At 38.6% G+C, this 27,692-nt stretch overlaps 1 protein-coding gene across 5 annotated transcripts in view; it reads right to left on the bottom strand.

The window, feature by feature from the left end:
* Positions 1-2,729: 2,729 nt before the first annotated feature.
* The window catches only part of DENND1B (DENN domain containing 1B), a 150,698-nt gene continuing 125,735 nt past the window's right edge, over positions 2,730-27,692 (bottom strand). For all 5 annotated transcript variants that reach the window (XM_059854461.1, XM_059854462.1, XM_059854464.1 and 2 more), the window contains 5 exons: positions 25,591-25,647; positions 24,683-24,793; positions 12,529-12,608; positions 11,284-11,497; positions 2,730-10,068 (listed from right to left, as the gene is read on the bottom strand). In XM_059854461.1, coding sequence (XP_059710444.1) covers positions 9,517-10,068; positions 11,284-11,497; positions 12,529-12,608; positions 24,683-24,793; positions 25,591-25,647 — 1,014 coding nt within the window. In that variant the 3' untranslated portion in view covers positions 2,730-9,516. The remainder of the gene's footprint in view (positions 10,069-11,283; positions 11,498-12,528; positions 12,609-24,682; positions 24,794-25,590; positions 25,648-27,692) is intronic.

The following is a 27,692-nucleotide window of genomic DNA, read 5'->3' as shown; positions in this document are numbered from 1 at the left end:
AATAATATACAGCCCATTGCATATTCCAAATGTGCTTCCCAAACTTTGCTTTTAGAACTAGTAGTTGTTTATGTTTCATACATGATTTCCAACAGGATTGACTGCCTCTGGGCTTTTGAAGTGCAAGAAGCTGTTAGCATTTTTTTCTGACTGGTGAAAATCTGCAGACAGACTCTACTCTGCTTTATCTGAACACCAGCAAACCCACAACAACACTCCGGGCATTTTGTTGTTGTTGTTGTTATTGCTTGTCACATCAAATAAAAATCTAAATCCCTGAATTTGATAAAGTTACTTTTCATTTTGTGAACATGAGGTTAACACACAGTGAGTTCTGGAATGAAAATGAAATGCTTTGCCCATCATTCAGGATTGGCTGCAGCTGCACTGTGTGAAAGTGAGTTGCAAAAGCAATTCTCATCTGCTTTTGAAGCACAACCAAGAAGTTACTAATGAATAGGAGAGGTTTTGATTTCTCCTTCTAAGTAAGTCCCCAGTAAATTCGTGCTTTGAGCTGCATTTTTCCCTCAAATGACACAACTCCTCACAGATGAGCCAGCTTTCGTACCCAGGGTGGTACCACGGGGCTGGCACCCCAAACCCCTCTGAGTTCTTCACAGACACTTGGTATTGTATCAACAGGAAGAGTCCTGCTCCACCATCTGTGGAAAATCTGCCAACTTAACTTAGACTGCCTTTACACCTCCTCTTTTTCAGTCCTTTCTCATTCTTGGGCTTGAAAGAACTTGACTCAAACATCCACAGAAGGCAAGTTGCAACCATACTCTCAAATGCCCTGAGATAAAAACTAAGGAAAGCAGGTGAACTTTACCTGAAAGACTTCATAGCTCCCCACTCCTTCAGCAAAGATTCTCTTTATAAAGTCTTCAATTGACTCAATCTGGACCTACGACAAAAAGTTCATTTTCATAGCTATCATGTTAACAGGTGAATTTTAACACATCCACTGGAAAATCAAAGGAATGACTACAAGATGTGCTATGCTTAATCTGGCAGTGAGGATCCCTTTGCTACCACACTTCACAGCTGGTACCACTCTGCTGGCTGCAGCAGCAAGCACAGATCTAACAGCAACTGTTAAAATCACACCCTCATTGTTTTGTATCAAGATAATTTGTAGTTTTCTCATCAGCTGTGGATTGAATGTATAAATATTGAAACCACAGTGTCTATGGTTTGTCTGCACAAGGTATCAAAATGCTTTTAATATAGAAGAGTGAATAACAGATTATACTGCAGAGCCATTCAATGGAAAATTCCAGCTGAATTATAGTCATGCACCTGCAACTACATTAAAAAGCTTCTATGAGAAGCTTCCCCCATGTCTGATGGAGGCAATGCCAGCCAGCTCCAGGACAGATCCATGGCTGGCCAAGGCTGAGCTGATCAGCCACAGTGGCAGCACCTCTGGGATAACAGGCAAGGGGGGAAAACACCCTGTGCAATAGCAGCTGAGAGAGAGGAGAGAGTAAGAGAAAGCAGCAGCTCTCCAGACATGGGGATCAGAGATGAGGGAGGGGCAGCAGCTGCTCCAGAAGGTGCTCCAGGTGCCAGAGCTGCTCCAGGTGCCAGAGCTGCTCCAGGTGCCAGAGCTGCTCCAGGAGGTGCTCCAGGTGCCAGAGCTGCTCCAGGAGGTGCTCCAGGTGCCAGAGCAGAGGCTCCCCTGCAGCCCCTGGTGCAGCCCATGGTGAGGCAGCTGTGCCCCTGCAGGCCAGGGCAGTCCATGGGGGCAGAGATCCACCCACAGCCCATGGAGGAATTCCTCCATGCAGGAGCTGGGGAAGAGTCAGGAGCCCTCCCCCTGAGAAGGATGGAGCAGCAGAACCCAGCCAGGGACACCTCAGCCCTTCCATGTCCTTTTGCCCCCCTAAGTTACAAACAAAACCTTCCTTCATTTGACTCCCATCTCCCCCGAAGCCAAGAGGTGCTTTCTGCAGCAGCCTCTCCCCGGAGCAGAGGGAGGAGCATGAAGGCAGGCACAGCTGTGCCAGTGGGTCACACAGCCCAACAGGGCCATCAGGTGCAGGAGGGGCTGCAGCCAGGCCCAGGGGAGCGGGGCAGAGGAGCAGGGGCTGTCCAGGTTTGTAAAAAGGGGAGGCCCCAGCACCTCTCAGCAGCCCAGTCTGACCCCTCACCAGATCCCACCACAGCTACCACAGGAGGTTGGGCAGCCTTCCTCCCTCCCAACAGGATCCCCAAGAGTTCTCTGGTAATACTTGGCTGAGCAGTACAAAAATACTCAGTGAGATCACAATTATTACTACCTTTCTTAACATCTAATGTGAAAGGTTCAAACCATAGCACCCATCAATTATTACTGTACCTTCTTCTTGCTTGTTTCTCCTTAATATGTTGATTTCTTAACCTATGAAAAAAGATAATATACCTACTTTTTTGGCAGTAATTTGAAGATCTAGAGCCCAAGAAAAGCTTTTTAACAAAAAGGAATTATTAGCTAAGGTTTTTAAAAGATCAAAAATATCGCTGGTATTTCAAAGCACATCAACATTTAACATTTGCATGAATCAATTCATTGTTGCATTCAAGGAAATACATTTTGCTTTCTCTATATTTGAGAAAATGAAATGTTCATTCAGTGGGGGAAAACATCCAAAACAATACTGGATCATTTCAGTCTTTATGCCTGATAAGCATGAAAATGCTCCTCAGATCAACCCATCACACAAGAACCTGCATCACCCAAGGAATTTGGATATTGTTAAATTTTATTTTATAGTACAGTGTTGGGCACTTTATGGTCACGTGGAATTCACCAAAAACTTCTACTGATGCCACAAACTTTGGAAGGAAAAAGAAAAAACAAACCACACCACACATCACAGCTCACTTAATACATCTAGACAGTGCACTACTAACAGTAGTCTAAGGTCAGAATTACAGTTCTCAAGATGACTTTGAACAGTAGTCCAGAAGGTGCAAAAGCATGGAATAAATTTGGCTCTAGTTTTGTTAAAAGGTCAGTAACTAAAATTTCAAAACTGTAAGGACAATGCTGGTTGTTTGGTGCGTGAGTTTTTTTAATCTCAAAATTATCAATAAAATCTCAATGAATCCTGTACTTTATGCCTCTCTTTTAAGTATTAAAGACTGACAATAAGGGACATTATTGGGAACGGTTTTCAAGGGTCACCAAAACAATGCTATGAAAAAAAACCTAGAAGCATCAAGATTACATGGTGTTGCTTTGTTCCTTGTCGAGGCATTTCTCATCATATCTGGCACAGATTTAAGATTAACAAACACAAACTGACAGTTTGCCAAACATCTAAGCATTGTAAATTGTTCTTCCTCCTCAAAAATCATGAAGTAACAGATGTGATGTGCTTGTGTGCAAGCTGCACCAAGATTAGCTCTTCCACAGTGCTTTATTGCCTCATTCAAGTATATTAATTTAAAGAAGGTCTCAAGGAAAAACCAAAGGTTAAAAGAAAATGTACATCAATATACAAAGAAATTAATTTACAAAAACTTAAAAGGATACTGGCAACATTAGTAGATGTTTTAAGTAATGACTTATGATAATTATGGATGTCACAAACTAAATTCTTGTGGTAATACTATGAACTCTCACCTCACTGCTGGTCCTGAGAAGCAGTGCTTAACACCTCAGCTTTTTACCCATGATTAACAAGTGATCAAAGCATAAATTAAATATCATCAATTCTAAGAGTTACCCTTACTTCAATTTTAACAAGTTTTACTTTTAAGAGTTACCTGCAACTACTGGCATGTGAACATTGGCTTAGGCCTTATTATTTCTACAGAATGTGACATCCATAATCACTCCCAGTCACTAGAAATATACATTTGCCTCATTAGAATAGATTTCTTCATGTTTTTATCATACAACTGTATTTCAAAGTTACATGTAATTTTACACATTTCTAAAAAATACAATTTCATGGGTCTGCTTGAAAGCAGATGTGCACTACTAAATTACTTTGAAACAAGGGATAATATTGCACAAAATTCACTGAAGATTTGAAAGTCAACACATTTCCCCCTTCCAACCAAGTTGCTCCCTTATTTTTAACAGAAAGCATGTTAATTCACACAGAATCATAATAAATGTCAACATACTTGAACTCAACTTATTTTCCAAATGCTAATACTGTTACTGGATTCTAAATACAAGTGTTGTTAGTATTGAGCTAAGTAATAGTACATTTTAACTGAGTACCCTTTACTACAGTACACCTTGGAGTAACTTCCAACTGTGTTACCTGCTTCATACCCCAACCCAGCAGAGGATGGCAATGGCCCTGCCAGCTACGTGGGTTGTGGATGTCCCTCTAGACTGAGGTGGCTGTGGACTCACCAGGAAACTCTACAAGAATGAGTGAAGCAGCTTTCAGAAAGACCTGTCAAGTGCTTACAACTGGCCACTGACTGAAACTGTGGAATAGATATTGCAAAATGGATCAAGGGAGGTTTTGCACAAACCAACCACATCTTCCCTTTCCATTCCTTTATTTTCAACACCCTGAGGACCATGAATTCTAGGCCAGCTGTGGTCCATGCTCCTGGGGTGAGGATGAGGACACGTTCTGGTCAGCTCAGATTCTGCTAACAAGCAAACAACACCTGGCACAGACAGACATGCCTAATAGCAGCAAAGAAGTTACTGAAGACAAGTCACATCACCATTCATACTGGTTTTGCTGGTGCAGTTATTTCTACATTCATTCTTCAAAGATTTACTGCAATGCCATGGGAACAGACAGCCTTCACCATCCTGAGCTTTGCAAAACAAAAGCTGTTTAAGTTTATTAGCCACATTTGTTTAACCTGAAATTTCAGGCTGTTGGGAATAATACACTGGCCAGAGTCTCACAGCACCTGGACTAGAGGCTGGTGCCAAGGGAGGAGATGCTAACTCCTTGGAAATAAAGCTCCTCTTGAGCTCTCCCTGAGGAGTCAGGGAGGTCCATGGTTAGGGCTCCTCCTGCAGGACAGGGTATGGTCAGGATCACACAGGGGGCATTTAGAAAAGGGCCTCATGCTGGCACTTGATTATTGCATGAAATGTTCCTTTGATTACTTACATGCATAGAGAAAGTATTTTAGATGCTCCTAGCAATTCTATTAGACAGCTGCACCAACAAAACCTTGTTCTGTAGAACTGAGTATCATTGACTGCAGGTGGATAAGGAGAAGCTGTTTTAAACACCTGGGTTAACTGTTCTTTTGCCTAGACTTTACATTGGTTACAAGAACACGAGGTTGTAAACTAGCTCATCCTAAAACCTGAGAAGACATCTAAAACAGAATTTTAAGGTCTAAAACACTCTTCTAATAGACTGGGTGGGATTTTCAGAAGCACCCAGCACTTGTCTAAAACTTTGCCTGAAGTCTGTGTTACAATGCCTGAGAGGGGACTTCAGCCAGTGCTGAGAGTTTCTGATGATCCCACCCCAACAGCAGCAGCACCACTGAAATGCTAAATGACAAGGAAGGGTTCAGTCAACAACTTCTATGACAACTTCTACAACTACATTTTTTCTTCAGAACGAGTCTATTTTTCAGAACTACATGATGCCCAAAAATGTGAGATGGAAGAGCAAACCACTGCCTATTCTACACAGACTGCCCTCTGCATGCATAGAGGGTGGGTAGGGATCACCTCTGCATCCACAGCCCTTCCCTGATATCTGCAGTTTTCCTCGTTTCATCTCTACACACAGGAATGGGAAGGCTGTGACTGGGACAGTGTATTATCCATTCTGCAAATCCCACAGGGACCTAACCCCACAGGCAGTATCACTTCTACTTACATGACTGAGCTGGAACCACTGTAACTGAGCTAGAACTGAAATCTGGAATTCTTCCAAGTTGCTATCTCTCCTGTGCACTTCCAGGCTCTCTTCACCACGCTGCACTGGAACAACCCAGGAATCCCTTTGTCTTTGCACTGCCCTTTCTTTTTCCTCCCAAACCAGATGAGTGATACGGCTCATTTTAGGCAGACATCTATGCAAAATAAACTCCAAAACATTAATCTCAAGTCCTGGTTTGACTTTCTACTTCAGAAATTTGTTCCTATGTGTAAGTAACAGACCACAAAGCTTAATCAAATAACCTGGTATCTCCCTTAAACAGGAGGATTTTTGAGATCCTGAAGAAAAGACATGCCTCTGAAGAAGACCACAGGAACTCTGACTGAGCAGAATTCAGTTCTCACCAGTAGCTGGTGATCAATGTTGATGATTTTCAAAGACACTAGAAGGATTTCCACAACTAAAAAGCATACAAGTATAAAACTTGCAAAGTACTGGACCTGGAAAATTTATCTTAATATAGAACCCACTGTGGTACTAAAAATACTGCATATGTAGCCAATAAGCAATTTTATATTATCACAAGGACAGAGAACAAGAGTGTTGAACCAGAAATTTCAGTTTGGACTCTTATCTATTTGGTAACTGGCAATTCTATTCAAATAAGGCACACATATTAGCCTTTTTAAAAGATCACTGATAGTAAGTGGAAAAGATCCTGTATATTACAGAGTAAAAAATGTACCTACAGTTAAAATCAACACATATATAAGACAAAGCTATTTCTGAACCCATACAAGGTTCAAAACCAAAAAAGACATATTATTTAATGATTGTAAACAAACTATGAGCTTTGTAAATAGTAAGGAAACAATGCAGCATAAGCACAGAAACATTTTGACTGAAATTAAAATAATTCTAAATTGAATGTTACCATGTTCTATTTCATCTGTTTACTTCTTTTCAGCCTGTATTTTCACTCCATGCAGCAGTGAATTATTACTACAATGCCTCAATTTTGAAAGATTCCACTATCAAACTTTCAATTTTATGATCCTTATAAAAACTTAAGAAAATTGGCAGTCTCACATGGCTTCCATATTTATTCCACAAAGCTGAAAATGGAACAACCTATGTGATTATTTGTTCAGTATCTAACCCTCATGTAAAGCCAGTAAGATTTATGCCTGTATTAGACAGTAATTTTTGAAAACCATTTTCTGGCAGCATTCCTGGACTTAGGTGTTTGATGGTTTTGAAAGTAATAATGGCCATAATTTCTGGGGTTTTTTTTATTTTCCTCCTTAAACATCGATACTGTTTACTAACTTTAATAAATGAAGGAAACAAAGCAACTTAGATTGAACCATGGATAGAAACATCACGTGAAGTGCAGAGGAAAGGAAAATTTAAACTTTGAAATTCTCACCACAAAATGCAAGGAGATGAATGAGAAGGAGTGAGAAGTGCTACAAGAACAAGAATCTGTGTATTGCCTATTGCAGCACTATGCTTGGGCAATGTTTACTACCCACGAGGGAGAAGAAGGCCCTCAAGTCATGAATGCCAGCTTTAAACATGGAACCATCAAGTTGCTCTGGAACTTTTTCATCTGAACAGCACATGAGCCACTTGGCCTGACCCACTTGAAACATTAAGAGTGAAGATTTTTATTATTTTTATGATACCTTTGATTTCTAATAGTGCAGAATATTTTGCCAAGTAACATTTTTTGTCATTACAAAAGTTCACAACATATCATGTTGAGGCACAAGAGGAAACCAAGGGATAAACAAATAGTTTGGAGTACAGACTCCTGGATGTACAACTGCTAACTCTGGAACACTGAGATTCTCCAGCACAGCGGATGCCCTCCGAAATGTTCATGCTTGATCAGACACAGATATTTCTGCAAGATTTGAACTTTTACTATGTTTTAGCTTGTTGCACTGATTAAAAGATTAATTTTGGAGGCTCATCCTCAGTGGCAAGTACTGGCCCAGCCCTTCTCATTCTGGAAAAAGATGAAATTTTGTCCTAAGCCCAGGTCTCACTGTACTGAGCCTCTCTGGTGAGGTTCCAAACAGTGCCTCTGCCATGACATGGAGCAATTCCTTTAGGTCAGCTACCTTCTAAGAAAGCAGCCAAAAACCCCCTTTCCATTTGTGTCAGCTAAAAGGAAAATTAATTCATAAATCTCAGTGAGGCAACTGATATGAAACTCTGCTACAAACTACTCTTAAAGTACTAAAGCACAATCTGATCCAAATACCAACCCCAGGAATGTGCTCACTCAGGCCTAGGCTGAGATTAACAGAAATCATTCATGACAAAGAGAGAAAGAAAAAAGGTTTCATGACTTAGAAGAGCAGCAGAACATTCTTCTCAGGCAGAGCTCCTTTTATACGCACGTGCTGTTTCTACCAACTTTACCACAAATATCCCTAAAAGCTGACAATTCCAATTTGCTGAAGCTGATTAACTATCTCCTCTGTCCTAAGCTGTTGGGGAGACAAGGTATGTATGGTGAGGTGCAAAAAGAAAAGACAAGAAAATTTTAGAGATTAAAGAGCTGCTCCATAGAGCATCGAAAATGTTCAGACTTTAAATATTCAAATTATTGTCAGGAACACTGCCAGAAGGAGGACAAATTCTTGTTCTAAATACATTACACATCAGGACCATTTAGTCTTCTTCACTGAATTTAGAAGGAAGTTTTCAGTTGTCCAACTTGGCTAAAATGAGAGTTAGATATATGCAGTCTCAAACTGAATCTGTAAATTTAGCTTTCTAGTGTTAAAATCAGGCACAAATTAGTTTTCCAACTATAAAACTGCAGAAAATAAAAAAATAACAAAAATCCATCAATTCCACTTACACTTTCCTTTCTGAGAATTTTTAGGTGAATTAGTCTACCTAGGGAAACATAATGTGTCTTTAAAGTGTCTTAGTTGTAAACAGAAGTCAATAAATGTCACATTATAATTCAGCACTTCATGTACTTTATAGAAGAGAGAAAACCACGTGCTACCTTTTTGAAGTCTGGAAGACAGAGCCACAGTTTTAGTCTGGAGTAAGTTCCAAGTTATAGTCACAAGAAATTCCTTAATCTATAAAAAGTCTCCTTTCCTCCCCCCACCTTTACTGAAGCAAATTCCTGCCATGGAAAATCATTATTGCTGTTTTGTAGATTTGCATTCATCTTCTAAGACAGTTAAAACCCCTTCTCAAAAGATTAAGGCAATTATTTTTCATTACAAATATTAACATTTGTACATTTCAGACAAATCAGATTGCTTGGTTCATTTCATGCTAATGGGATTAACATAGTACCTTCAAAACCTGGCTACCTGTAGGTGACACCCTTGCTGCTTAGAGGAAGCAAATGCTAGGAAGCACCATACACTTGCTGTATTTTTAACATAGAGACTGACTAGTACCTGATTTGAGAGTGCATTCACACATTTAGTTTCTTTTTGTGGACCTAACTACAGCCAACAAACGAACTGAGTAAACACAGAAGCGGATGTCCAATGGCAGAAAATGCATACTCAACTGAAGAGAATTATTTTTATAACTGAAGATCTCTTATTCCTTTTCATTTTTTTGGTTATCATCTTATAATGAGTTACATGGAGTCCTGAGTAGTCTCCCTTTAACATCTGATGGGAGTTAGGTTTCTCTTTTCATACTTTTCTTACGTTTTATTTCCACTGCTACTGCTGGATAAGCTACCCTTTGAAATATTTAAACCATAGTGAAAAGCAGAATTCAGTTTACATAATGACACCACTTCTTGAAGAAGTCCACCTTCTTCTGGACTTTCATCTCCTTCCTTCCCACCTTTCTCCCAAGGGACCAAAATGGATGGCTGTTGAGCAAGACCTGCTGGGAGCTGATCTTCTGAGGTATTGCTTAGTGTTTCATTAGGCTTTGCATCCTGACAGGAAGAAAAGCCTGCTTTGAAACTTTCTAGGGAAGTAAACTGGGCACTTGGTCGTACTGGAGACAGGGATGTCAAACTGGTGGTGTCCATCTTGTCAGCAGTAAAGGTTTTGCCACTCTTTTCTTCTTCCATCCTTGAGAGAGATTCTCTCTGGCCACCAGAAGAAACTTGCTTCCTTGGTGATGGGGGGAGCTGCTTCCCATGGAGGACACTGTCATCCTGGCCGAGGTTCCACTCTGCCTGGTCACTAGCAGTGCTGCAGAGCAGGGTAAGGTTGCTCTCACTAGGTGCATTTGACTTGTTCTGAAAGAAAAAACATGTGTTCATAGTTAATGTCACAAGAAACATCTCTACACTGGTATTTTTGAAACACAAGTACTAGAAGGGATTTCGTATGCTCCTAAATCATGGATTCCCTTAGGGCCTCAGTGTTACAAAACAACTATCCCAGGCACAATGCAAGGCCAAGTGCTTTTACATTTCCTCACAGAACACTGTCTCTCAGCCTAAGGACTGCCTCTGGTACCACTAAGAGGAAGGATTTCTGTCTCCTCTTCCATTCAGTCTTGGCACAAGCAGTTTTGACAGTGAACAAAGACACACTTTTCTCGTTTGTACCCATAATATGAGAGGGAGGGGGACTAAAACTAAAACCAGATGGCATTTCCTCTTTGCTTCAGTAATTAATTATACCAATTTTCAATATTAAAGTTTTTTGGTCAAACAAAACCAGGCATTTTATTAATCTAACCTCTGTGTGACATTCATAATATAAAATTTTACAAGCTTTATAAATATTTGCATCAGTATTTGCTGCTCCAGTAACAAATCTTCTACTATAGGATCCCTTTCAGCAAAAGTAAGTGTTGGACAGCTGACATGTGCTGGAATTCAAAAACACTAAGCTTTTTGGGCTAATACCACAGCAGTGACTTGGTGAAAGTTTTAAAACTGTAGGCAAGCAGTGTGTTTACACTAAAGGACCAGTGCAACTCCACCAAAAATAGGAACAAGGAGCCCTCTTAGAAAACTCTGGAGTACTATTCCAGCAGTGTTTCAGGTGCAATTACCACCTGGATTCCATGACTTAAATCAAGAAGGAAATATCATCATATCACCATGACTAGCCTAAGTCTACAAGGTGAAAAATGCCTTTTAAACCGCATTAAATAATCCCAAACCAGCTCAAGGCATATCAGATTTAACAGAAAAAAATACACAGTATTAAACTATTTGATTAAGTAAATTATTATACTGTTCACAGCTCTCTATGTGGTTACTGCTTTAAGGGAAAAATACTGTTCCAAGATGACTTAGCAACTGGACAATTTCTCAGCTGGTAAAAAACCATCATGCAGTGGCCAGCATGAGTGCACTGTTATACAGCCCCAGGAAGACACATCAGCAATTCTAAGGACTGTGCTGCAGTGTCTGAGCTGCATGTTGTTCATTCCACAAGTGCAGGATTCCACTGTAAATGGACTTGGGTTGGTTTTCAAATGAAAGGAGAAGAATAACCTCAGTCTTGTAATCAATGTCATCCATTGATCTGAAGAAATCCAGGCTCTTTGCTCCTGAGAGTTTTCCTTGATCTGAACTGTGTGTGCTCAGCGTGTCCAGAATCTCTCCAAGCAAGTCCATTTCTCCTTGATGCTGAGTTATTCCAGTTTCACCAGAACCATCACTATCATAAAAGTAAGCAGAAGCTTCCTCACTGTCTTCTGATGATAACCTGGAAACAAAACTTTTCCATCAGATAGGAACATAAAAGCCATTTTATTATAGCCACTATTGAAAGGACATAGGGGAATGCATTTCAAGAGCTTTGAATGGGAACATAAACCTGGAATATCTTTCAACTCAAGAGTTTTCCTGAGCACAGACAGATGGCATTGATGGAGATGCAGTTACCATTATCTGCCTCCTGGCCTAGCCAAACATTTTGTTCTAGTGACAAGACTGCTACTGCAACTCTTCCTCCATCACATGGGCAGATTTACTGAAGTACTGCCTATCTGCAAGGACAACTTTTGTCTCTTATTTCCTTCTTGTTCATTGCAACATCCTTAGCTCAGACCCCCATTCTACCATGGTCTTTTTCTACCTCTGTCTATCCACACTGCTACAAAGGCTGTTTTCCATGGCTCATTGTTTTCATTCTATCCTTTTAACATTTCACTAGCTTAGTCCTCCCTACTATATCACAGCTTAAGCTGCTTGATTTTGCCTTCAATGTCCTTTCTGGTTTATATCCAGATGTTCATTATCAAAAATCAACTCCTCAGTTCAGAAAATGCCTCAATGCAGCTTAAGCCTCAACTTACATTTTTCCTTTAGTTCTCATATAGGAAGACCTCAATATAAAACCTCCAAGACATTATATGTCTTTCAGACCCTTCAAAAAATGTCCCATTGTCATGGCCACAACATAAGCCTTAAAGAATAGACTGGCTGAGATCACTCCCCACCATATTGATGAATATTTTGCTGTTTCTTTGTGTATGTAGTCCTTTTATCTGGAGGCTGTGAAGACTGAGGATTATGTCAAGCTCTTCTGGACACTATCAATAATGAAAAGATATAATAGGCTGTCCCTCTTTTCAAAGCAGATTTAAATCCTAAACTACTTGACATCATCTAGATCAAGAACTGAGCTAGCAGCATGGACAGAAGAAAAATGTATCACTTGAAGTCCACTTGGCTGAATAACACTTGTTTCCCTCTCTCCTATACATAAATAACCCATCCAAACAGGCTTCTTACTTGCTTGTTCTCTCAATTTCATCATCATCATCTTCATCCAAGGTAAAATCCTGGTTACTGAGGCGCTGGTTGAAACGAGTCTGGAGGAAGGACAATTAACATTATAATTTTGTTTATTCTTTCTATTTCAGCATTACTTATGTGGAGACCAGCTGCCACTTTACTCATTAGGGCTTCTGAGCTCTTGCTGAGAAAAACTTCATATTGATCAAGTCTTGTAAAGGCTGTTCCAAGTCCTCAAGCACCACCAATTAAAGAGAACCATTTCTCTTCATGGCCTATGGAGGGCCTCCTTATTTATGCAAAGCCTGGTGTGCCTTATTATTTATGCAAAGCATTGATTAGCAGAAGACTGGATATTGGAGGAAAAGCATCACTCAAGTCTACCAGTTACCCTTTCTTGAAAGCACATCACAGAAAGCACTGTGGTTTAGTACTTTCTGGTAGAAATATTTGCCAAGCTTCAGTTCACGTGGTCTATTGAGCATGAAAAAAAATTGACTTTTGAAGTAGCAAATACAAAGAAAGTTGGGAGTCTCTTTATAAAGCTATATTTATGTTATGGTGCTGTACAGGATTGCAGAGTAAATAACATCCAGTTCAGGAACTTTGCACTATCCTTTGCCCAAATGCAGGATAGTGCACTTGTGCAGGATAATTTACTGCAGATTACAATTAATTCCAACCCAGTGCACACTCAGAGCACCCCAAGAGGACTTTGCATGGTCAAACTGGTGTGCTGTAAATTCACACATTTCTGTACAGAATACTCACCTATTACATCATATTATTAGTCAGCAAACAAAAAGAGTCTAAAAAATTCCACAATAATTGGAAAAAAGTCTCTATTATGACCAGAACATTTAAATCAGGAATTTTAATCACTTGTACGTTGCCAATAACCATCTTCAGGACTATACAACTCTCATACTTGTTTTGAATCAAAACCTTTTTGTATAGGAGGTTTAACTATACTGGCAACCAATGCACTGAATATTGTGAACCCTGGATAGCCACTAATAATTTAAAGACACATGGATGGAATTTGTACAGAGGGAAAACAGCGTAAGCTAACTTTGAGGAAAATCATACACAAGAAAGAAGTGTTACTGCCCACATCTCATCATGCAGTTCACCAAATGCCTAAACCTGCAACCAGCCCCTGATGGGGAAGAAATATGGCCTTAATTTTGGACAAGGAGCTTGAAAATCTTGTACTGTGAGGATTTCAGTATGTTATCTATTACAGATGTTGTCAGTGTTCTACAAATACCAGGATGCTCTCTGTAACACCCCCCCCACACACACATTATTTACAGGAATGTCTCAGTACTCACTCTTTAGAGACTGAGACTTTTCTTCTTGCTCAACAAGAGAGAATTTAATTAAAGCAGCAAGTTTTGATAACACTTTCCACAGTTCTTTGCCCTCAAAGAGGAAACATATGGTTCTTTATGTGTTAAACCAAGTTAATAGTTGATGGAAAATGAGAGAATTATTAGAGTATTACAACCCATCAAACAACCCTACCTAAGATTCATTCTGAGCAAAAGGTATAGGATGGAATACAGAGAAACAAACTGTTTCTAACTCTTTCATATTTTTGTGAGTTCATAGTGTTGATTGCTTTCAACAGTGATGGAACATTCTCCTGCTTGTAAGTACAGGGAAGTGAATCACTCTGTTAACAGATACTGGTGATTGGTTATTTTACTGATCCCTGTCACAAGTACAGTCACTGGTTTTGGTTTAAAAGTTGCAGCTTTAAGTACTTATCTTCACTGGGAAAATTTAAATACTTTGATTTGGTAACACTAGAAAGTAACCACTTCCCCAAGAAAATTCTGACATGACATTGATTGTAATTCAAGCTCCAACCCAGAACTGGCTCCTGGAGGGCAAAATCCTGTCTGCCTCTCTCACTTGGAATTTGCATCAAAATTAGATGTTGCCATCACATTTATTCCTGCTAACATAAATATGAGATTCTGCATGGAAGAAGATTCTTTAAAATGTTGAGAAGTTGCAGAAAACAAAATGGAAACTGACACTTGTTCACCTGTAGAGGAATTAACTCTGCCAGTGGAATAAAATTCTACTAGGTAACACTTGCTGATTTGTTGAAATAATAAATAATATTTCAAAGAGGACAGATATCAAGCTTCAAAAAAAAAAAAAAGGGAAAAAAGGAAGAAAAGTTGTGTCTTTGAGAAACAGGAGCTGAATAAAATTAAGTAGAATCAGCAAACAACATGGGCATTGCAGTGGCCCCTCAGAACAACTATGATCAGTAATATGCAAGTTTTCATAAAAGCACAAATAGCCACATAAAGGAATGTAATAAACCTAAAACCTCTCTCCAAAACAAGAACTCCTAGCTTCTGATGGTCAAACTCTTTAAGAAAACATTTTTGTTACCAATTTAAATGATTAGGGGTATATTATAAAATTATACAGGGAGACTTTCAACAACTGAACCAAATAAAATGGGATTTACATACAAAGAAAAAAGATATGGGGGAAGGGAAGGAAAGAAAAATATCTGGCTGTAAAGAACAACCTTCTCCAGCATTTACAGCTCTGCAAGCTAACCACGGAGACAACAAGCAACACATGTTTTTGAATAGCTGACTTTCCTTTAGGAGCTGTAATAAAAACGACTGCAAGGGAGGGGTATGTCCAGACTATTCTGCAAAGAAAGAAAAAGAAAGAAAGAAACCCTTAATAAATTTCAAAAGGAGAGCCATAAAACTTTTTCAATGCTCTACTAGGCAAAGTGACAGAGTATGTGCACCTGCAAAAGCTGTCAGAGTCATTTAAGAAGTCCTTCCATTACTGACGTATCCTGCTGTTTGCAGTTATTTAAGCTTTTAATTTCTGTCTTTTCTGCATTTTGAAGTGTGTAACCTTTTTTATACCCCTTTATGAAAAAAGGAGAGACTTCTGCTTCCTTCCTGATTAGCATTCTAATAACAACCAGACCATTTAAATTTATTACCACAAGAAATGATATGGCAACGGTCCTTTCTCGCTGCACCAGAACTTTATAAAGTCTTAATAGACTGCTGTCATGTTTATTTCTATAAAATAAAGGAACAAACTTCTTTAAAGTACCCGGTTGTTTTGCTTCTTCCAAACAGTTCTGCTTAGATAGTAAATCTATTACTTAATGTATTTACTTTATATCATAACAAGAACAGGAATTCAGCTTTTGCTGTTTCAAATTTCTCTCATCTTCCTGCACATGGCATCTCTCATCTCTCATTTTGCTTGGAATGTAAGAGCTGAGCACACTTAAACACAAGCTCATGTTCTCCACAAGCTGGTGTGAGGCTATATATCCTTTTTGTATTCACCACATCCATCCTCTCTGGTTGCTGCCCTGCTTCAAAATCTCCTTCTGCAAGTAGTCTGCAGCCTACACAGACCTGACCCAATGCTGATCACTGAAATAAGGAAACGAGCTGACAGTGTAAGTACCAAATAAAGGGAGAGTCAGTCCTTAAACTGTTCTCTTCTGCTTGCTGGTAGCCTCACAAAATGTATCACTTTGGAATAAAAATGCCAAAATTCATGAATGCTAAAGGATTTAAATGTAAGATGGTTCTAGTCTTGATTGGGCATGAAAGTCAATCTTTGAAATGTCAGCTTTTTATATAATGCTAGACCTTTCAGATGTCCAGCTTTTGGTAATGAGTGTGTATTGATTGATACTAAGGCAGGAAGTTTAACAAGGCTGCTGCTATTAATTACACTCAAAGTGAAAAACAAATAATCTTTTGATAAATGGCAGCACGAATATAATTTCACATTTACTGGCCACTCAATACATCAACACATATAAAGTTTCAAAAAAAAAAATATACCATGGTTTAAATCTGTGAAGTACTGCTTCCTTTTTCTTAAAAATGTAGAGATTATTCATTCAGCATGAGAAAAAAAAAAAATAAATACAACCCCATTGTTATTTATGATTCAGTATTTTATTTTACCCATCCTCCTCTACAACCAAATCACAGACATAATTATGGCTCCATCCAGCAGGGAAGCAAAAGATCTCTCAAGCAGACTTTCCAGTAAAGCACAACTTGTCCCTTCTTTTCCGGTTAAACACTGTGACCTAAAGCCATGACTCACAGGAAGGTACTCCTCATTACACTCCCCCTGAGCTGAGACTGATGAAAGAAGAGGGAAAGCAGAGACAGAAAAGAAGTACAGATTCTAATCAAGAATGCTCTGATATGAGAAAACTGTCCTGGATATAAATTAAATAGATACCACCAGAAATACCTGTATGGGCACAGTGCTTTGAAATGCCAAGTAGACGTTAATGCCACAGAGATCTCCAGTGCCTATTGTACAGTTACAGGAAACCCTAACACCTCTGCTGAGGAAGGATTTATTATAAATACAGATGATAAATTTGTTGAGATACTTAGTCACAGATAGCACATGTAATTACTTTTGTTCTGAATTACTGTGGTGAAAAATGAACAAGCTCTCAGCTCCCTACCATTTATGCATGCTAGACTCCTGAACACAGGTATCATGTGAGAAATCTGTAATGCTGCTTTTCCTTTTTAACAATTAATCATGCTTCTGCAAATATTTTTTCAGAATAGTTCTGTTTTGCTCCAAAACAAGAAGCAACCTTCCACTTTCCCTGAGGAATTGCAGCCCCTGTTTTCCTCAGGCAGCCCGAGGCCCCACACTGCCCAGAGTGAGGCACCACCTCCCCACAGCCAGATCCTGCTTTTCTCAATGGCACCGAGGCTATTCTTAGCACCCCCTCCCGTTCTCAGCTGATGATGCACCGTGGCACCGTGCCACACACCAGTCTAGCTGCAAGGAGTGCACCATCCCAAGGCAGCCTGCCTCCACTTCCATTGGCAACAAGCACAAGTGTTAGTCTTTTCAAATAGGACGTGGAGATTGGCAGTGCCATTTGCAACAGCTAAAGCCAGCAGCTCATTTTTTTGGGCATGATTGTACAAATCAGATTCACCAGGCAGAATTTGCAGTTACAAGAATGGAGAAATATATCACTTATTTTCCTTTTTCTGATGGTGATAATGTCCTAATGTACACTCAATGAACAGATGGAAGGAATATTAGAGAATGGAGGGCTGAGAGGGTCACAGTGGACAGAAGAGCAGGAAGATAAGGGAGAATGTGTGTCAGAAAAGAAAAACTAATCAGTGTCCAAAGCCATCCAAACGTTTATATGAACAAAACCAGAAAAAGGAACATGGATTTGAGGTAACAAGAAAGTCAAGAAATGTGGAAGTAACACAGGTGCACAGAGTGGGACTTTAGTGAACCAGGAGAGTTGTAAATCCAGTTTATTTGGCTGAAATGTGCTATTTGATACAATTCCTAAGCAGATAAAAGAGAGACTACTGGTTAAATTGATCTTTTGGGTAAAATGTACATCATACCCTTATATCAGCAGAACTGTCTCATGCTACAATCACAGCTGAGAGCACCAGTTGCTGATCATGTGTGACTTTCTCAGAGGAAAACCTATCAAAAAGATGTACGTTAAAATGTACAACGTGGATGTGATGGTAAACACAAACACCCTACACCTCCAGACCCCAGCAGCACCAGCCCTGTCCATCAGACCAATGGACTGTGGAAGATCCTACTTGAGGGAAGTGCCATAGGAAGATGGAAAACAGACTAATCACATTTGCAAGGAAAAAAAGACTGTGCCTTGAAAATACTGACTGCAAGCACATTTCCACACTGTCTAGGGATTCCAAACAGAAGAATTACCAAGGAGGAGTCCCTCTTCCAGTTTGACACCAGTAGGAGTCTTCGGCTCAACAAATGTCTCTCTCTAAAAGGTGCTGTGGAATTTGGCTGGCACTTGGAGTTGGATGTTACTGATTTCAGCTATTTTTGGGCTCAAATTAGACAATGAGAAGCAAGACAGAGGCATCATCAGGATGCAATCAGGACTCTAGGTGGGCTGAGCTGCCCTTCAGTCATGCCCCTCTCTCCACTTACTGCAGCAAGAGCCTAAGGCAGCACTGCTGCTAACTGCAGCATTTCAGCAGTATCTAAAATTAGACAGGCTGAATCTGGACCCACATTCAGAGATGCTGAAATCCCTGCAGGAAAGGATTTTCCTGTTTCTTCTTTTTCTCCCTCCTTTTCCCTCCAGACAAACCTTTTTCATTAATTGAACTTCTTTATTCTTTTCTTTTTTTTTTTTTTTTTTTCATTCTTAGATACAGGAATAGAGAGAGGAAGAAAACACAGGGGAACACAGAGTACTAGAGCTGAAGTTTTAGATGTAAAGTGGTGCTCTTCAAACCTTCAAGCCAGAAGGCAAAAGCAACATGGAAGTCAGCACACAGGTTCCAGCTGTGGCTATTGGCTCTCCTGGCTCCCTGATTTAGTGGAGCAAAACTGTGACTCGTGGAAGACAGAAGATACACAGCAAAAGAAAGTAAAAGATACCACTGCTACATTAAGACGTCGATAAATTCTCCTGATGAAAAAATTAATCTGGTTATTTCAATTCAATTCTGAGGACAGAAAGGTTCACCCAGTTTGGAGACAGTCTGCAAGACAGCATTTTTCTCTGAGATCCTTCAGAGAAAGGAAACTGCTTCACATACCAGTATTGTTCATTTGTTTGCAGAAGAAAGAAATGCAGTCTTTCAGAGGGTCTATTTAATATAAAACTTAAGGAGGGGGGCTACAATAGCCAGGAAAAGCATCTGCAAACTTTTTGCTTGTATAATTTTTTTTTTTTAGTAGGATAAATCAGAGGTAGACATGCTGATGACTGCCCTGAAAAACCAAGCATTCCACAGGGTGACAAAAAATTCCAGAGCTGCTTCCTGACCATTAGCCCATTTTTTTTATTATTATTAAATTAAATTGGAATCAAGGTAATTAGTGAAGAGATTTCTCAAGTGATTTTTACAGGAAAACTCCAAGAACAGCAGCCACAAGGCTGACAGTGGTTTATGGGTGCAGAACAAACAGCACAGCTCTGGTGAGGACAGTCACTGTCCCTGTTCAGTGGGAAGCAGGGACAGGTTTCAGCAATCTTATAATTCTACCTCTGCTTGGGAGCTTCTATTCCCTATCCCTGAAAATAGTACCATGCATGATACATAAAAGCATGTAAATGCTTAATTTGCACAAAACCCAGGGACAATTTCACTTAACACAAATAAAGGAAGTACCCCTTGATTTTAAGAGGTCTTCACAGCAGCCGGCAAGGCTGGCACAGGCAGAGGATCCCCGGCACTCTGCCACTTTGGAAAGGAACAGGAGCCACAAGAGGGCACTCTCGTAATCTGCAATTTGAATTTTGGCTGCCTAGCTTTTTCATTTTTAATTAAAAGGAAATCTGACTGTTTTGCAGAATGAAGAGATCTTACTTGACACAATAAGACAAAAGATTTTTCTCCAAACTAAAGGAAGCTAATGATACCTACAATATTTTCACATTACACCACATTAGCTAAAGAAACTGAATTTACTGATCAACCGATGCTTACTTCAAAACTGTATTTCACAGAAGCAAAATTTGATTTACATTAAAAACTAGCTCGTACATCTTTCAGTTTTTAATATTTCAGTCGATGAGGGTAGAAAAAACTTCCAGCAACAGAACCAGGGTTAAATGTGGTTGGTAGTCATAGATGTGATCTCAAGCACATTGTCTGAATACAAATACAGGTAAATGTACTTAATCAGATTTATGTTTCTGAAATCACTGTGGGACTGACTGTGGATATTTTTTCTAAAAGACATTCAGTCATCTTATACAGAATATGTACATTCAGCACTGCATTATCACAATCTCCTCTCTTATTTTCCAGGAAAAAGAAAAAAGTCTTCAGAATAGCCCTCTCTTCATAACAGCCATTCTCATCCCCTTTTTCAGGTTAGGAGGGTAATCAGTTACTAGAAGTCCTTTGTAGCTAATGATTATGTCATTTATTTTACTGGCCATTGTAGGGATATTGATAAATGGGGCACTCCTGAAGGTAAGGTTATTCTGAACACATCTTCCTGCCTGACACTTGCTGTGTTTGTTGAACAGATGCAAAGCACACCTACTGCAAGCTGAATTATATATTGTAATGTCTCTAGGACATACTTCAATAAAAGTGAAAAGGCTCCATTTGCAATATGCTTAAAAAAAGGAAAGAAAGAAAAAAAGTATAGAAAACTCTCCTCTGTTTGAGAACACCAAGAAAAAAGTTTTGTCTAGCTTGATTTTTATTAGAAGTGTTTTTAAAACCTTCTTAGACACTGTATTTGGATTCTGCAAAGTCATGGTGAGAGTGCACTTGGTATCTTCAATATAGGAACATTTAAAGCAGTGCTGAGACACAGTGATTGGTAAATCCACTCTTAGAATCCACATGCCTATTTCCATTACAGATGGAAAGTAGTAGGTGCCTAAAGGTACAGGTAGAACATAGATTTTCTGAGAGACAAGGGGCATTGCTAATTTAATAACTGCAAAGGGAACTGGTAGTTCTTATTTGGTATTCTGCTAATCTTCCAGAGTTTTATTTGCCATGAAATACATTATGATTGTTAAGATCCTGACATGGTCCATTTCCAATAAGCTACCCCAACACCTGATATAATAGTAAAATTACAAAGATCAAACAGATCTTCCTGGCATTCAAAGCCGGATCATAATAAACATACTCTCTTTTTATTTATATATTAATTTGGAACAATTTTACAAAGCTCCTATTGCATTTAGGTCCCTGTATACACAGAAATCTGCATTACCTGAGAGCATGTAATGGCACAGAATTAACACAGAATATGCAAACACTGAATGCTCCATAGTCTAAAACATGCCCTGCTGTACCTTGCTCATCAACAGTTGAAGGAACTCAGCGGTATCATTTACAAGATGCTGCAAACAGAGCCTAAGCAAACTCATGCTTGCATTAACTTTTATTTCAAAAATTTTAGCTGGTGATTTCTTGTATCTTCTACATTCCTAATTAATGTAAGAGATGAAACATATCTGAGACACATTATTAGCTCTAGGCATGAAACAGTTAACAGCAGTGCACATGCCAAGGTTTTAATAAGGCTTAACAATAAAAAGCTTCAATCCTCCACTTTCACTAGATTTTGTTGTTGTGGTTTTCCCTTGCTTAGGGCAATCCATCTGTTAATGTTGACTTGCAATACAGCTAAGCTCACACATGTCTGAAGAGCCTAGAACAGCGAACCTGAGCAGGAGCAAGCTCAGATGAATTCTGCAGAGAGGGAACGGCTCGTCTGGGCACGGATTAATTGTGCGCACACGCGCACGCACGCGGGCACGAACCAGCGCGCTGCCCTCAGCTCCAGCTTTTAGGAAACACTTTCAAAATGCAAATTATAGGAGGGCAAGCCGAGCGCTTCAGTTTGCAATAACACATTTAATTATTTCTCCTCTGGTTAGGTTTTGACAGCAATTTTAGATGCTATAATTTTTTTCTTTTTAAATTTACTGCTGATTTTTCTTAAGCCTCTTGCCAATCTGGAAAAGAAAAAATACAATAAAGCCACTATGACAGCAGTGATAAAGCTTAGTAAATATTCATTGTTAAAAATGGGTCTGCACTGTGACCAGTGCTGGTATTCTCCCAGGGCCAAACTGGCTGTGTTTTCAATAAAACCAGAGAAGTATCCTTTCCCTTGAGCCCTGTTAGGCTGAGGCTGCAGTTGGAACTGTCATCCTCACACAAAAGCGAAGGGGCTGGGTTTTACAAACGCAAAGCCTAATTGGGAGATCTTCATGGCTGTACCCTTGACATTTATTAAAGCCTCATCAACAAAACAGGAAATAACCATACTAATTAGCAGACCCATATACAAACTACTGCAAGCTGGGGTAAAAGGAGACTCACTTCCTATTGTAAAGGAAACTTCCTCTCAGATCCCCAAATCCTGTTATGAATGAATTTTTAAAATTATCTTTCTCTGTAAAGCAAACTTTCATATCTAACATAACTTTTCAAAGTATGTTTTACAGCATCTCAGGTAACTCTTAGTATTTAACTGTTTCCAAGAAGTGGAAAAGGGAAAGCTCAATGCATACTTCTGATAGAACGTAAAATATGACACCAAATTCTTTGTATTTATCATTTTCTACATGTTTCAGTATGGAAGAGATTGTAATAAAGTACAGAGGTGCCTCTATTTTGGAAGCAGGATGACCATTAAAAGCAATTGCTCTCTCTTATTTACTGTTTATCTAGGTTTGGGGTGGGCATTACAGTACACAAATGTAACAACTTAATCAGTATCTGGTCCTTACTTTAAATGTGTATCAAATTGCCTGAACTCCACATTAGCACTAGCCTTATACTGATACAGCCCCTGGTGAATTTTAGAGATCTGGGTGAAGAGTTTCATTTGCAGGATAAAGACTACCAGAAAAAAGAATAAATTTGACAACAGCACACTGAATTTCACTTCTTTTAAACAACAGATTCAGTACTAGATCAAACAGGGCTCTCATACTCATGCACTGTGAATAATATATTCTTATTTGGATGTAAACTTTAAAATCACCACTTATTAATAAAGAATTTATATTATCTTATTCAAACATCAAGACCAAAAATAAAAACAAGAGTAGCAACAGCAGACTTATTTTTCAGAAGTCCTTTGGTTTGTTTGCTTTTGGGGAGGAAGAAAAAGTGAATTGCATGAGTGAGAGGTGAAGGAGTTCTTGGAGGGCAATCCCCTTGTGCCCCTTCCTGCCCACTGTTCACGTGATGTTTGGGACAAGAGCTGGGGAGAAGACACCTTTGGTTTGGAGCAGGGCAAAACTGTGAGGCCCTCAGTTCCCAGCTTTGTTGGTAAATTGAGCCCACACAAACACGTGTGTGTCCGTGTGCACACACGCCCATTAACACTCGTGTGTAAAGCGTGCAGGAAACAAAGCCAGGCACACATCTGCACTCCTGCCGTGTTTGCAAAGCTAAAGGACAACTGGTAGAAACAGCAATGATTACAGGATTTGGCACTGTACAGCTGGACAAACACAAAACCACAGAAAAGTTCAATTGTTCTATCTGAACACATGCCTTCAAAAGAAATCTTTAATTGTACCAAGGTGAATGATATTCCTTTGTATCCCTAGACTCCTGTACATAACAATAGGCAGCACTACCATATCAGTGAAGCAGAAAGTCTTTGTATTATTTATAACCCTGCTAAAAATGACTTAATACTAATGTACAATTTCACTATCATTTAGCAATCATCTGCATCAGTTCTATGTTGCATTTCAGAAACATTGCATTTACTACTGATAAAAACTAATTCAAAATCAAATTGATTAAACAGACAACCCATATTTTTATTATTGCAGTACCAAGAGCAAAAAATAAATGTTGCTAGATCAGTTAGACTGCATTTATATACTTAATTCTCATATTAGGAAGATAGAGGCATTAAAAATCCACATATATTAAAAACATGCAATAACAATATAATATAAACATATATACCTATATATTAAAAATACGTACATATGCAGGTAAATATTTGTAGGAGAAACAAGTGTTAGAAAAACTACTTTGTTTGTATTTTTTAAATAAAACTGTCAAAATGAATCCGAAAACATTAAAACACTTGCCAAAGTTGAGACACTACACCTGTTACTTCAAATCTAGACTAGAAAGGATTAGAGAACAAAAGCCAAGACACAGGCACTGCATGAACTAGCTGACTTATTAACAAAATAATAAATCACAACTATCTGAGCAAGGCCATATGACTGCCAAAACAATTTATTAGAAACACAAAATTAATATCCCTTAAAATAAACGAGATAGCTTAATACAGATCTATGAATAAACCTGAATGTATGTTTGTGAGAAGCCTTTCTCAAAACCACTATTTAAGAATAAAATCTCAGATCCATACTTACAGATCTCCTGTTCTTTCCCCCTCTCAACAGGGATGAAACACAAATAGCATTTTTTTTTCTCCACACAAGCAGTGCAGCACTATTTCAATAAACATAGCCTTTTAATCACACTATCCAAACAGAGGAAAATCATCTTGGAAACAGATTCACAGACACACTACTTTAAGCAGCAAAAATTTTTCCCTGTATGTATGTGAATGCAAACAGAAGTTTCAGGTGTCTTACCTGAGCCAGTCTCCGTTTTTCTGAGCTTGTTCTTTTGTCAGGATGAGATGTGTAGACAGGAACAGTCTGTACTGCACCAACACTACACGTTCCACACTCTTCCTCACTCTCCTATGCAACGAAACAGATTTAAATTCCTTTATTTATAATCATTATCTGCAAACATACCCTCCATATTATGCATGCAGAATGCATTCAAAATGATCTTGCCACAATCTATTACTGTCATGAAAATACCATCTGTAGCAAGAAAATCAAATTTAACTTTTCAAAACGCCAGATCACCAGCATGGTCACTTAAAAGTTGAATTGTTCAAATGTTTCTGAAATTTTTCTTAAAATAGCATAATAGGTATCCAAAAAATGGTTCCTTCTCTGTAGAGAAAAATCTTACATGGAAGCAAAATTCCAAATGGGAAAAGCAGCTGCAAAATGCCTAAACCATCTACTCGGAGTTTGTGAGGTTGCTTTTGCAAAATGAAACTATTCTTTCACCTTGAAACACTGCTACTGTTCATGTATCTTATGGAACTAAAACTGGACAACTGCACCTCCTGAAATCCAGTGTACTGCAAGACTCTCCCTTCTCAAATTCTCAGCTTGAAGCAAAGGCTTTGATTGTGATATCAAAGCAATCAACTTTATGAAAACATACATCCTCTTAATGTATCTTTGAAGACCTCTGTTGTTCTATGATAAAATATGCAAACAATAAAGAGATTATTCAGTGGATGCACAGAATGACAGATAGTTGCCAGAGGGCTCGTTATGAAAAATGTATTGTTGAACAAAGGGCTAAGCATATTTCAAAAGTCATTAAAAACACAAATCTCATGTGATTTGTAAAGTATAAGCTTCAAACTGATACAGGAAGCTGTGTAAGAAAGTAAATAAAGTGTTCTACATACCTTGTGTTTTAACTTACTCTTCACTTCTTTTATTCCTTGCCTCGCCTGGTTTTTTGCCTGGAGAAAAAAAAGGACTTAAATTGCTCTGCAGGACACTGGCTGTAGTCACAGAACATGCCTTATGATGCCAAACTTATTTTGCCTTTTTTTTTAAACACCTGGTGATATAGTAAAGGGCAATAATCTTTATAACAAATTTTAAGCACGCACTACCACTGTATTTTTTATATTCATGCTTTCTCCACAAATTTAAGGATTTTTTTTTTTTCAGTACATCCATGCCACTGCTGGGAAAACATACATACTCAAAATTTCTCCATTATTACTAGGGACAGGCTAAGAATGGTCACCTACATAACTCCTTTATTTGAAATGCTCCTTTCGATTTGAAAGAGTATTTTATTTTAGCAACAAAGCATGCTGAAAAACGTTAAGATTTTTTAAGATGACTGCTACAGTGTTCCAGTCTGGCAACTTGCAGGGCAACATCAACCTTAAGAGAAATGAAGTGATTTCATATGCAGATGGAGATTTTGCCCAGTGTTGCTGAACAGCACAGTGCTGCTATTTAGGGGAGAATTCTGTATGCATTAAAAGAGACAGACAAGAATCATTGTTGCATAGAAAACAGCCAAGAATATTCTTCAATACAGAAAGGAATTATCAATATGGAATAACATGTTGTTAGGCTAATAAAAATGAGATAGGGAGAGAGAGAGAAGGGGGGAAAAGGAAAAAAAAATAAAAGATGGGGGTATAACACCCAAAACCCAAACAGAAAAAAAGTTGTCTTTCCTACAAAAATATGGAAAAAAATTAGAAAAGTTTTCCAGGTTGTATTGAAAATAGGAGTTTTAAAATACATTCTAGGGCATAAATATATAAAAGCCATCTATTTTTCTGTAGTTTTTTTGTACATGGAAATTCGGAAAAAAAAAATTCTTGAATCAAGAGGTCAGAGAGTCTTTTTGATCCTTAAATCATACATCCATAAGCTCAGTAAGAGCACGATGGGGTGCCATGTACCAGATGCTAACCTGAAAGCCACTTTAAACTTCCCAGCTCCTGCTCACAGCATTTGGATGAATTTTGGAGCGCTCTGTTCTAACTCTGAGGGGTGGTACCAGTGACATTACTAAAAGCTCCCAATCAGGTATGTGGCAATTAGGAAATGCATATTTCAGTCCTCTGGTAGTATGCTCCATAAAGGACAACAATGTAAGTAATTAAATGGGGTAGAAATATGGATATCATATACATAAAGATCCTCAGAAGTTTACTGTAGTTTCCTAGCATATACAGAGGTTCACTTTGAAGAACCTTTACTATCAAGGGCATAATTATCAAAATTGAAGGCTGAACCACAGTCTAAGATAGTGCAAATGAAGAAGAATAATTTGCAGATGAACCATTTTTTAAATTATAAATGAGTCCATGAATATGAAGTATATTTAATTTATTTACCTGTTTCTTTCCACGACTGATGTGTTTTTAAAGTGATGTAAAATTAAAAATTCTGTTTGAAAACTTTACTTAAAATACTCTAGTACACACTGATTTACTGATTTATTCAGGACTATTTATGATGCATCCAGCTAGTGGAACATTTGGAAAAGCAAAAAGGAAGCCAAAAATCTTTTCCTCTGTATTATAAAAGCAACTTTAAAACACTTCTCAGTTCATTTTTTTCTAATGCTGTTTTACCATACTGCATAATACAGTATAATCTCACATGCATCATGGGGTAGGCAGTCTTTGAAAAACAAAATCTTTTAAGATGAAAAGTGTAAGCATTAAACCCAGTTAAACATGAGCACTCCACTATCATTTTTAAAAAGGAGCAGATGATTTGCTGCACACATTACTGATGCTTTACCACATCTCAATAGTGCAGCACTTACTGCCAAAGTGAAATTACAGCTGTGTATCAAATACCTAAATGATATTCAAATAAGCTTCTAAGTGTGTATGAGGACTGAAAGAAAACCAGCACACTAATGCTTTGATAGTCTATTTTTATGTACAAGCTATCTAGAAGACCCTGAAACAACTACAAGTCCTACTGCTATATGAGAAAACAAATGAAGCTCAACGCTTTCTAC

Source organism: Haemorhous mexicanus, chromosome 9, assembly GCF_027477595.1.
Source record: "Haemorhous mexicanus isolate bHaeMex1 chromosome 9, bHaeMex1.pri, whole genome shotgun sequence".
NCBI lineage: Eukaryota > Metazoa > Chordata > Aves > Passeriformes > Fringillidae > Haemorhous > Haemorhous mexicanus.
Note: the sequence above shows the minus strand (reverse complement) of the source record. Positions and strands in the feature narration are given on the sequence as shown.